The sequence below is a fragment of the Arachis ipaensis genome, chromosome B10 (genome assembly GCF_059453495.1).
Source record: "Arachis ipaensis isolate K30076 ecotype BB chromosome B10, ASM5945349v1, whole genome shotgun sequence".
NCBI lineage: Eukaryota > Viridiplantae > Streptophyta > Magnoliopsida > Fabales > Fabaceae > Arachis > Arachis ipaensis.
The window spans coordinates 41,877,331-41,890,456 of NC_142435.1; the positions used below are offsets into that span (position 1 = coordinate 41,877,331).

Below are 13,126 nucleotides of genomic sequence, written 5' to 3' on the forward strand. Positions count from 1 at the left end.
GCTGTGTCGAGCACGAAATGGGGGAGCAGCCATTTTGTGGCTGGCACCCACGAAATGGATATTCCAAGGGGGGCGGGTACGAATTGGTGCACCTCAGGTGTACCGGCCACGAATTGGTACCGTAATTTTCCTATATAAACGCTCGTGGATCAACGGCGAAAGGAACCATTATCACTCTCTTCTCACACTCCAAACTAGCCCCAACCTCTGCACCTTCATTCTTCCTTTAAAATTTCCAGGTAGTAATATTGGTCTGCTATTTGTATGGCTGCGGAGAATGTTTACATGATTATATATCCTAATGGAGAAATTTCGCATACATCAGAAGGTATTACATTCGTTTGCGACGATCCATTGTGGATAATGATTCCACCACAAACATCGTTGCAAGATTTGAAGAATCTGATTCTGATGCATACCGGAATGGTTGCAAAAAAGGAAATCACGAAGCTGACCTACAGAATGCCGGTTGCAGTGGCCAACTCGTTTTCGTATCAGAAAATGCAGATAAAAGCTGATCAGCATGTGTTGATGATGTTTTCTTATCATCGCAGCATAGGAAGCATCTATTCGTTGGAGCTTTGTCTGAATCTTCAGGACATTGGTGGAAGCTCGTCCAGTTCGAATAACGTGGAGGGTGTCAGAAATCGACCAGCGGATGATTTTGGTTTGGTTCGGGATACCAGTAGGGCCCCAAGTCCAAGCTTTAATGCATTCGTTCCGCAGGTACAAAATGTATCTATTTGTGAAGCGCGCCCCGCCTCTTTTACACATCTTGGGGTCGATAGGGTTTCAGAGGCTGCTAATGCATATACGTCTGACGAGGATGAGATTGAAGATTTCAGTGGTGATGATCCAGAAGTCGTTCCAGAGACTCAGCCTCTGCATGGCGATGCTGTTCCTCCAACACGAGTCGAACCTGAAGGTGGTGGTGTATCTTCCTCCACACCGGCACACTACCTATCCTTAAATCTGGGAGCAATGCATTCGACTAACGCAGAGGACAGATCGAGCAGCTACCCTTTGTCAGGGGAGATGGAGCTCGAGATTGGGTTGAAATTTCTTAACCGCGAAACAGCGATGCTAGCAGTTAAAAACTACAACATCCGTAGGAGTGCAGAATATAAGGTTGTAGAGTCAGACCAAAGTAGGTATGTCTGTCGATGCAAGCATTTCGGGGATCAATGTCGTTGGATGGTACGGGTTGCAAAGACAAGGTCCTGTAGATTTTGGGAAATCCGAAAGTACAAAGGGCCTCACAGTTGCTTGACAAGTACAATGTCTCAAGACCACGCTCAACTCGATAGCAACGTCATCTGCCAGCACATATTTCCCATGGTGCATGCTGATGCGACGATTTGTGTAAAGGTGTTGCAAGGATCAATTGAGTCAGCGTACGGTTACAAGGTGTCTTACAAGAAGGTTTGGCACGCGAAGCAGAAAGCAATCGCAAGGATCTATGGTGATTGGGACGAATCGTATGACCAGCTGCATAGATACCTCAATGCTCTGCAAGCTTTCGTCCCAGGTATTACATATATTTTATTGTGGAGAGGTATTTGATCTTTAATTTCCGTTATTTCGTTTACATGTTTTACTAAGTAATCATTTTCGCACCAGGGACAATTGTTGACCTCCAAACCCGGCCGTACTATGTCGGGAACACACTAGACCGTGGTTGTGTCATGTTTCACCAGGTTTTCTGGTCATTCCCTTCCTGTATTGAAGCTTTCAGGCACTGTAAGCCGCTGGTCTCAGTGGACGGAACACACCTGTATGGTAAGTACACAGGCACCCTTCTCATGGGCATTGCACAGGACGGGAATAATAACATTCTACCCGTCGCTTTCGCACTTGTCGAAAGAGAGAACACATATTCATGGTACTTCTTCCTAACCAATTTGAGGAGGCATGTCGCAACTCGGCTGGGAGTTCTGCTTATATCCGACAGGCATGCGGCAATAAAGGCCGCATTGGAACGTGACGGGTGTGGCTGGGAACACAATGTGTACTGTGTACGACATATTGCCTCCAACTTTGCAACCAGTTTCAAGAGTAAGGAAGCCAAGAGACACCTTGTTAATGCTGCATATTCGAAGACGCAAGAGCAGTCGCAATACTACCTTGAGCTAATCAGTAGCGAGGATCCGATAACATCTCCACAGATGATGGAGTGGATCCGAGGGCTAGAGCCACCGAAATGGCTACAACACCTAGATGAGGGCCGACGATACGGTCACATGACGACGAATCTCTCTGAGTGTGTCAACTCTGTCCTCAAGGGCACTAGAAATCTACCAATCTGTGCAATTGTGAAGTCCACTTACCATCGCCTGAATGAGTTATTCGTCATGAAGGGTCGACAAGCACAAGCACAGATTGCAAGTGGTCAGGTGTTCTCACAGTTCTTGCAGAAAGCCATACTTGCGAATCGTGAGGGGATTCCCCAGATGTTGGTGACGTCATACGATAGAGCTACCACTATATTCACAGTCAACGAGATAGCTGCTGTTGGAGTGCAGTCACGGTTCCGAGTTAATCTCCATGACCGCAGATGTGATTGTGGTTACTTCCAGGCGTTGCATTATCCTTGTGCACATGCTCTGGCCGCGTGTGCATATGCGAGATTGGACTGGCAAGAGTACGTCGATTTAGTCTACCGCGTTGAGAGCGTGTTTCGGGTCTATCAAATGGAATTCCAGCCCATGCCCGATGAGGAGATGTGGCCCCCTTCAGAAGGACAACATATCCGACCCAACCCCCTCCTACGACGTACAATGGAAGGCCGTCTGGTATCTACTAGGATTCGGAATGAAATGGACGAGGTTGAGCCAGGACCAGGGAAGAGATGCGGCCTTTGCAGGCAACCAGGACATACCAGGCGACATTGTCCGCATGCTTCTGCAACCTAAGTTTCAACGAATGAAATCTAATATATTTTGTTTTTTGAGTGTTTATGTTTCGCTGTACTGTAAAAGACCCCAATGTTTGGTCTATTGTTGTTTAAAGATGTTGATGCTGTTGTTTCTTTCACATTTACATTCTCGTTTTGGTTTAACGATAATAACATGCAAGGATATCATTACTAATATTAATCGTGCGTACAAGGAAGACATAAAGTAAATCCATACTAGCTAAAAGTAGCGAAATAGCACACCCACTACAAACAAGTAACGCTACAGGACATAAACTTTAAATAACGTACGAAACAGCATATGTAAAATACAAGGAATAACTGACAACAATACTAAACAGTAAAACAAGCAAGTAACACAAACTAACATAAGGACTAAGGGTGCTCGTGACCCAATCTGCCGCCGGTGCCACACGAAGGGGCTCGAGTCTCTCGGCGGGGATGAGCAGCTGGTCCCTCAACCTCGTCTGGTGTAGCATCAGCCCCTGTGTAAGAAAGACGTCGGCCAGACATCTGCATGGCATCATATGGTCGAAGTGCAGAACCGGCTGTATCACCAAGAGAAGCAGATCTCATCCCCGCATAGGCAGGCTGCGTGTACGTGTCGGAGCGAGGCAGGGTGAGTGCAAGATCTGTGGGTGTGTGTGGGGATGACTGCTGAGGAATAAAATGGTCCAACCCATCGAATAATGAAGAGAAATTTGTCCACCCAACTCTGTGCATAGAATCAATCAAATCCTGCGTACCTCCCTGGGATGAACCACCAACCTCGTAGCTACTCTGATATGGCATAAACTACTGAATGGAAGAAGGATGGGAGGGTGCTGCAGGTCCAACAGGTTGCGGGTAGTAGTAGTCCCCTGCGACTGGAGGAGCCTCTCGGGGAATATGGTGTTCGATGTCTGGCTCAAAACTGGGTCGGTCTTGTTCTGGCAACTGTTGCTCATCGTCCCCATGGTCACCATGACCCTCAACTCTGCCTCTGCGGGAGCGACGGCGCCGATGGTCTCGGGGAACGGGAGGCAAATTAATCACAGGGCCTCTTCCATACTCTGCCGGCGCATCTGCGGGGACAACATCACCCCGCGGGTCATGCAATGCATCAGGGGCAGACAGAAACCTCCTGGTTCTCTCAGAGTACCACCTATAGTAATCATGGCTGGGACGCAATGTATCTGCACGATCAATCCGCAGCCGGTATGCATCCGTGCGCCGTTTGCCCCATACCTCAAACCATTCGGATAGTCGAACCGGCCACCAACCGTCGTCATTACGGGCTGATTGTCGATGGAACGTATCAATATTAAGCGGCGGGTTCGGAGGTCCTTGCTTTCCCCCAAACTGTCGCAACACACGGTCAACATTTAGGATCTCAATCCACCTGAAAAATATTAGAGGCACAACAGCACTATAGAAATCTCCATGTGGGTGGCCGACGAATTCTGCAGGAACTCTAGATAGAATTCGGGGGTCCATGTACGGTTTCCAAAGAAACTGAAAAGAAAAAGGAATGCCATCACTACAGTCACATAGGCTGGTATTGAATACATATTAATAACAAGGGGCACCTACCTCGTCGACTTGTAGATTATCCAAGCGTAGACGGTGCCTAAGTAGGTGCTGCTCAGCATAGTCATTCTTTCCTTTTTTTTCCCTGCCCACCTGTTGGGCAACAACAAACTTAATAAAAAAAAAAGACATTTCCAACATGAAAGGATACTTGATAAAAGTCACTAACTGTGAAGACTAAAAAAAATACCTCGTGGCCAAAGGAAAACTGAACGCTGTTGTGACATCCGGGGCCCAGAACGGTAATCTATAGTATATCCACGACATGAGCAAGGTATGACACCCGGCCATACACTCAACACTGTAATCTGTTGCGAGGCACATAGAACGATATAACCAACAGAGGACGGCACTACCCCAACTGTACGTACCTATGGCATCAAAGTCAGCCAATAAAGGCAGATATCGAACATGGACTGTGTTGTTGGCCTTGTCAGGGAGAAGCACGCCTCCCAACAAGTAAAGTATGTAAGAACGTGCATACTGCATGAGACCATTATCATCTAAGTCAAGCGGCATCTGCTGAAGACGAGTTCTGAGCCACTTCAACTTGATGTTGTACTTCGTTGTCCCTATGTGGCCGGGGGGAACCTCACCTAGAAGTTCATGACACCATTCCCAAATATCTCTCTGATGAAACTTACTCCATGACCTCAACATACCACTAACAGGCTGACCATCAACAGGTAAACCTAGCTGCATGGCTACATCCTCTAGAGTTATGGTACACTCACCCCAAGGCAGATGAAACGTATGCATCTCCGGACGCCACCGTTCCACAAAGGCACTAATAAGTGGATTGTCGTACTCGAAGCGCTTGATCAAAGAGGCATGATAAAATCCGGTACGTCTCAAATAAGGGTCAAGCCTCTCCCGCCTAATTTCCATGGTTGGATCCCCAGGCTCTAACGTGAAAACATCAATGAGCGTGCCATGAGGAGTAAGAACACGTGTGGGCTACAACATAAGAAGCCAAGAAAGACAACACTTAGAAATACTCTAAAAAAAAGGTTAATAACAAAAAAATATTACTAATAATCCCTAACAATAGCAATCGGATTAATGGCGTAAACAGACCTTATGGAATAAATTTGCCGCTATATGATGTTCGTCCAGCCGGTTCAAGTTCTCCTCCACTTTCACCCCACTCATAGTAAGTTAATTTTTTTATTATAAAGTCACTACCAAAACCTCACCTACTCTCAGGTTTCATTTACCTTGCTAACCACTCTTTTTTTTCTACCCCACTTTCAAAGTTAACCGTGTATGAAAGCTCTCCCCACCCCCTTTTATACCACTCTTGGCTCCCTTTCCAACTGTCCCCTGCCACCCAACACAGCCAATGCATGTGAGCTTGGTGCTGCTGCCGTTTTGACCACCCAACTCGTGGGCGCCAGGAACGAGAATCCCAATTCGTGGCCGCCGCTTGCTAATTGGCCCAATTCGTGGCCGCCGCTTGCTAAATGGCCCAATTCGTGGGCGGTGGGCTTGAGTTTACCCAATTCGTGGGTGCTGTCATTGATGTGCCTCATCTCCTTTCTGCCAGCCACAAAATGAAAAAGCCTGCTGCTCTTCCCTGCATTTCGTGGGCGCCACTCGCGAGTTGGTATGAAACTCCATTTCGTGGCCGGTGAAGTTGAGTTAGCCATGCGTATTTCGGTCATTAATTCAAGCCATGCGTATTCCGAGAATTAATGTTTTTCCAATGTTTATTTATATAAAAAAACCGATTTCTGATCAAAAAAGTTTATTTTGATTATCTAACCATATAAGATATAAAATGTTAGGTTGAACTATTTCCAAATATATATAAACAATATGATGAGATTTCTAATAAAATAAACCCATTTTGATAAGAAGTCAGTCTATTTTGATAAGAGATATAAGAGGTTAGGCTTTCCAAAAAAAAAAATATGTTATGCACCAAAAAGTTATACAGTACTCGTGGGCTAGAGATTAAAAACACATAATTATTCATCTAAATGTCAAGACAAATTCAACGTCCATTTAAAAGTGAAAATAAGGATCCATGCATCAATCAAGTGAGTTTTTTAGTTTACAGCTTTCAATTTTGTGAGACAGAGCTTGGGTCTTTCATGCACATAAGAATATAATGGTTTGGAGTAAATGACGATTTTATTTTATTCGTAATTACAGGATGATTAAACAGCGATAATATATCATGAAGATTAGAGATGGATCGGTTCTGCAAAATTGAATTTATGCAGTGTTGATGAGACGGCAGGGACAGCTGCTATAGGGAACCGTATTTACTTCAATTTTCTTTCAACTTTAGCCTTAGAAGACGATAGAAGGGATCAGGGATCATTCTCTTTTCACTTTTTCATTTTCTCTCAAAAAATTCTAATACGTACTAAAATTCACTAAATGATGTAATTAATTAAGGGCAATTTAATTCCCTGATTGTTTATTTTCTTTTTTTGGTGTCTAAGTTTCTCACTTTGTTAGTAATCAACGTGCCTGTTTATTCGTATTTTTAATACCTTAGAATAGAATATATTAAAAAATAAAAATTAAATATAAAATACAAACGTAAGTATCTTTTAGATTTATGTAAGTATTGTTTTTTTAATTTGAAATCAAGATTAATAAACTGTACAACTTATTATAGAAAGTTGAAAAATAAAAATGATAATTTTGGAATTAGTAAAAATTAAAAATACTATGGTGTGTGACGTTTGACCAATTTAGCTATTATTCTCATTATTGGCTGAATTATTATTAAATTTTGTTTACCATAAGAATGTAGCATACATCTTCAACAACAGTTATGCGTTACATTATATGTCTAATATATCTAATATAAACGTCTTTTTTATGTAAGAATTTTTATTAATTTTAAATAAAAAGTTGTAGCAATTTTGTCTTGATTTATGCTGCATTTTATTTATTTTAATTTAGAATAATATGGGCAACAAATAAAAACCAAACATTAAATCATTTGGTTATATATAGAAAGTATGATATTATTATGTTATACAGAAAAGCTCTGCATACAAGCCCTAATGACTTGTATGCTTTACAAGTTCATTAACAAATAAAATCCCAAAACGCGCTCCAAGGGTTACGTTGTATACACGCGCTATATAGAGATCCCGCGTATATCTAACTACCAAATTTAAAAGATTTGTTTCCTTCTTCGTTTTCGTTATTTGCAGATTTGCTCGTTCTTCTTCTCGCGAAGCTTCCCCTGGTTTCTTCGATCGTTCTTTTCCCCTCCTTTCTCACTCGTTTCTTCTTCGTCATTTACGTTAGTTCCTCTCTCTATAACTCCAGCTTCGTTTTCTATTTGATTTTTTGTTTTCTGAAATCAAAGTTTGAACTCGTTTTGAAGATAATGGATGATTCAACCTCAGATTGTCAGCTGAATCCAGGCGAAGTGGATTATGAATTTGAATCTAACGAAGTTCCTGAGGTTTGATTTACATAGGATTACTATGAATTTTGTTGCAGTAATTTGTATAGCATTGTGTAGGTGAATAATTCGTGAACATTGATTGTCAAAATAACGCATGAAGATAAATCTGTGGATTGAATGTAATGTATTAGTTTTGATTAATTATCTGGAATTTATAGTAGACAATCAGGTGTAGATCAGAACTTTTTTGGGTGTATTTTTGCGGGAAATATGGGTGTATTTACAGTTTACTGCTTTTTCTGTTATTTTAACTGAGTTGTTGTTGTTCGGGTGTATTATATCAGACATGATTGGGTGTGTTTTTAGTTTTTGACATGGTGTATTCTACAGCCTGTGTATTTACAGTTTATGACTTTTATTGTCATTTTAGTTGAGTTGTTGCGGTTCGGGTGTATTATATCAGACATGATTGGGTGTATTTTTAGTTTTTGACATGGTGTATTTTGCAGCCTCTCTCTGTTGTTGATGACCAGTTTGTTCCGAAGGTTGGAATGACCTTTACCACCCTTGAAGATGCTGGAAAATTTTACAGGAACTACGCCAAGGCTGCAGGTTTTTCTACAAAAGTTCGGAGCACAAATAGGAAGGGAAACAAGATTAAGAATCAATTGATTACATGTAGCAGAGAGGGAAAATGGAAATCTAAAATATCTCCGACCGAGAAGACTAATCCGACAGCCGGTTTAAACTGTCCTGCAAGAATTTATATACACACATTGAAGGATGTCGGTGCTTGGATCATTTCAAAGATTGTGCTGGATCATTCACACCCCTGCTGTCCAAGTAAAGCAGAGATGCTCAAACAGCACAGGGAACTAAGCATGTCCATTCGTCGTACAATAGAGAATAACGAGGAGGCCGGTATCAGACCAAGCAAAACCTACCAATCATTTGTTGCGGCTGCCGGGGGTCACCGTGAGTTAAATTTTATCGAAAAGGATGTGAGGAATTACATTACCAGGGAAGTGCGGAATGTTTCCGAACAAGAAGATGCAAAGGAATTCGGGAAATATTTGTTAAGAATGAAAGAGAAGAATCAGAATTTCTTTTTTGAGCTTGAACTCGAGGAGGATCAATCGATTAAGCTGGCTTTTTGGGCTGATGCAAGAAGTAGAGCTGCCTTTGAGTATTTCGGAGATGTTATTTCATTTGACACCACCTACAATACAAACACGTAACAAACTGCCCCTGTTTATGATGCTAAATTAATGTATTTTTATGAATCCGCAGTAGAGGTGTATATTGGCTATTTTTTTGGGTGTATACGAAGCATTTGTTGGGTGTACCTAATGATTTTGCATTCTGCACTATGGTAATTTGTTTCAGGTATAATTTGGTTTGTGGTTCTTTTGTCGGGGTGAATCATCACGGTCAGTCAACACTTCTCGGATGCTCTTTGATGAAAAATGAAGAAATTGAATCATTCAAATGGTTATTTCAATGTTGGCTTCGTTGCATGGGAGGAAACGCTCCGAAAGGGTTTCTCACCGATCAATGTACATCAATGAAAAGGGCTTTAGAGGCCTGTATGCCAACAACAATTCACCATTGGTGTATTTGGCACATCATGAAGAAGATACCAAGCAAATTAAACGGGTACAAGGGACATGCAGATATTGAACAAGAAATGAGCCAAGTTGTTTGGAACTCTCATAGCAAAGACTCATTCGATAGGAATTGGAATGATTTTCTGCTGAATTTTGGTCTTGTGGACAACAAGTGGCTTTCAGGTAATGTTTGTTAAAAATCTGCAGCAGAGGTGTAAATTGCATGTTTTTTCGGGTGTATTTATAGTCTGTGTTTGGGTGTATTCTGCAGATCTGTATGAAGACCGTCATATATGGGTTCCTATCTATCTGGATCACCACTTCTGGGCAGGGATGAGAAGCACACAAAGGAGCGAGAGCATGCATTCATTTTTTAACAAGTTTATCACCCGGAACAGCTCGCTTATTCAGTTCGTCAAACAATACGATAATTGCCTCGGAAGTAGGGAGCAAGCAGAGAGAGAATCAGATGCTGCAGATTTTTATACGGTCATACCGTGTGCAACCAAATCCTCCATTGAAGCTCAGTTTCAAGATGTGTACACTCATCAAAAGTTTAGGGAAGTCCAAGCGCAATTCAGAGGAAAGGCGAATTGCATCACCAGATTAACGAATTCCGCTCTAGGCTATTCAGTATACAAAGTCAGAGAACAAGTTTCCAGCTCAATATTCAACAAGTTTGTGGTTACTTACGACTCAGTAGCAGCCGAGGTAAAATGCCAATGCTTATTATTCGAGTCAAGAGGGATACTATGCCGTCACGCACTAAGTGTGTAAGCTTTGAACGAGTATGCCAAGTGTCACCTAGATATATACTGGAACGATGGAGCAAGAAGGTAAAGAGGCGACACATACACATCAAGAGCAGCCACGACGAACCACTGTTGGAGCCAAGAAGCAAGAGGTTTGACCAATTGGTTTTTCGTTCGCAAAATATTTGCGAATTTGCATCCGAATCGGAGGAGCTGACTGCAATTCTGCACCGTGCGTACGATAACGTCATGGCTGAGATGGAATCATTAAAAGCCAAAAGGAAGGGGACACGTTCTTTATCCCACGAAGATGCCAACTTGGAATCCGTTAACGAGCTTCAAAGCCCGCCAAGGATTCGAACAAGAGGACGTCCAAAAAATAGGCTAGGTTCAAAGTTGGACAAATAGATTGCAAATGCCACAAAGAAGAAGAAAACAAAAGTTTTAAGCGAGGTAAAAGTAATGTTCTTTAAATTTGTGGTGATTGAGTTTATTTTTCTCGTTAATAGTTTAGCTAATATGTGAGTTTGTTATATTCAGATAAACTTGTTTGATGCTGCATCAGTGGTGCATTCAAATTCCAGCCAATATCAAGGACATGTTATGAATTATCAGTTCAGGATACCAGCAGCAGGGGATAACTCTTTGGGTGTATAGTTACAGAATATGGGTGTAAAAACACTGTTCTTTTGGGTGTATTTTTGTGAATTTTCTTGTGATTCACATTTTACATATAGATACATATATTTAGGGTTTAGGTTTTTAGGGTTTACAGGTTAGGGGTAAGGGTTTAGGTTTTAAGTGTTTAGGGTTCAGGGTTTTAGGCTCAAAGCATCAGGGGGTAGATCTCAGGGTGTATATTCAACTTTCTTTGGGTGTAAAAAATCGCAGGTTTTGGGTGTATATTTGATTTGATGTTTCTCTTCATATTATAGTACCTGTAATTCATACATTTTGAATACAGCACAGACAGTTTAACAGCACAGACAGTTTGGGTGTATATTTAAGTAGTCTTGGGTGTATATTAAATTTTCGTTCGGTGTAAAAGTTTATAATTTATGTTTAGATCTGCCTTGATGTTTTCCTTCATATTTTACCACCTGTAATACAGAGCTTTTGAATACAGCACGGATAGTTTAACAGCACAGACAGTTTAACTATGGAAAAAAATTTCATTGAATAAAAGTTATTTATAAATGGCAAATTTTTACAGCATTTGTTCAATTTACAAACTAGCTAGCAGTTAGATTACTCAGTTTCTATATCAGTAGAATTTATCTGACAAAATGGACTCAATAATACTGAGGATGGCTTGGACAATCGTATTGCATTACTCGCTCTAATTGCTTAATCTCTCTCTTTATTCATTTCACTGAATAGTATCCGCGAAGCATATTCTACTCTATAGTGGTCCACCTCCTCCTACAATTAAAAAGTATATTCTGTTTAAACAACAATATTAATTTAGTAAAGTAATACAGAGTTATATAGTTTTAAAGACAGTTACCTGTGGCCAATTATCCCATTCATACTTCGCCCTTTTAATGTTTTCGGGCTCAATTACCTCAAGCCACTTCATAACGTAAATAGCACAGTCATAGCTGAAAACGAAGAAAATAAATTACAAATCTCATTTAGGAAAGTTTAATGTTCAGAGTCACAAATTTATACCTTGATTTTTGGCCTGAGATATTAACGTATGTTGCTTTAATTTCCAACTCATTCTCCTTTTTCTTCAGAGGTGCCCCGCCGGCGTATGCTCTAATTCTTGAAATTACATATCCTTTAAAAAACAAAACAAATCAGTAATACACCCGAATGAAATACACCCAAAGGAGAACATACTTACACCCAAAGCAAAACATACATATACCTTATATTGAATTGAAATACACCTATCTATTAAAATAAAGAACACCGAGCCAACTTACAATGAATTTATTAAGCTGCTTTCTCTCATTGCTTGGAGCTTTCTTGTGTAACGGGTCAAGTAGATAAAATCTCCCCTTTGTTGTATCAATCACCCATAACCACCAATGGCCTGAGTAGCAAACAGGCGCAAAAATCTGAAGGATTGCCACATTTCAACAGTGTGTTATTTTATTTGGCATATAAGTAAAGAACGGTACTAACAAATTTTACAAATGAAAACTTACATATCGATGCGAAGTTAATTTTTTTGCATCTATGAAGGGAATAAACATTGGGTAGTCTTCCACCTTGAATTCTTTATTGGTTTTAGGTGATATGAATTCCCCGTTTGGGTGCTTCGAAACGGCCATGTTCTGCAACAATTGTGAAGCAACAAATGAAATACTGAAAATACATCCAAGTGAATACTTTAAATAAACCCAAATGACTACACAACTTACACCCAATTGAACGTAAAAAATATACCCAAATGAATACAAAAACAGAACTAGTTGATCAGAGAATATACACCCTAAGGAGTACAGAAAATACACCCAAAAATTGTAGAAGTAACACTTACCACAATATCAGGGGGGAGACAGTATACTTGTTCTCAAAACCTTTTATCATTTTTCTAGTTGAGGATGAGGCACATGGCAGATACAATCTAGAAATATATGCCGAAATCAATTTACATTAATAAACAATGCAGTTAACTTTGGTGTAAAAACATTAATGTTATTCTAATATTACCTCAGCTTCTATATAACTTCCTGCCTCGAGCGATGCAAGGTGCATTCTAGACAATATGTATTTATCTTGGGCAATCAGAGTACACACGTTGTCAAACTCGTTAGTTTTGCCATCTGCGTATGTCTTCACTCGCGTCGCGCAGATGTAGCACTTCTCTTTCATATCACTTGTATTCTGATTTATTCTCGCAGGAGTTTCAAACTTCCAGAACTTTCTCCGCCAGTCTCCTTTTGAATTTGTG

At 40.8% G+C, this 13,126-nt stretch overlaps 1 protein-coding gene across 1 annotated transcript; it reads left to right on the forward strand.

Annotated features, from left to right (window-relative positions):
- The first annotated feature begins 264 nt into the window (after window positions 1–264).
- LOC110268408 (uncharacterized) lies at window positions 265–2,912 on the forward strand. Its single transcript, XM_021114537.1, has 2 exons — window positions 265–1,528; window positions 1,621–2,912. Exons 1-2 carry the CDS (start codon window positions 265–267, stop codon window positions 2,910–2,912), a joined length of 2,556 nt encoding a protein of 851 aa, XP_020970196.1.
- Window positions 2,913–13,126: the final 10,214 nt, after the last annotated feature.

What these genes read in the sequence shown, in the direction of transcription:
- LOC110268408 (XM_021114537.1), top strand. Translation starts at nt 265, where the DNA reads ATGGCTGCGGAGAATGTTTACATGATTATATATCCTAATGGAGAAATT. An exon ending in TCTGCAAGCTTTCGTCCCAG is followed by an intron (nt 1,529 to 1,620) that starts GTATTACATATA and finishes TTTTCGCACCAG; the next exon opens with GGACAATTGTTGACCTCCAA.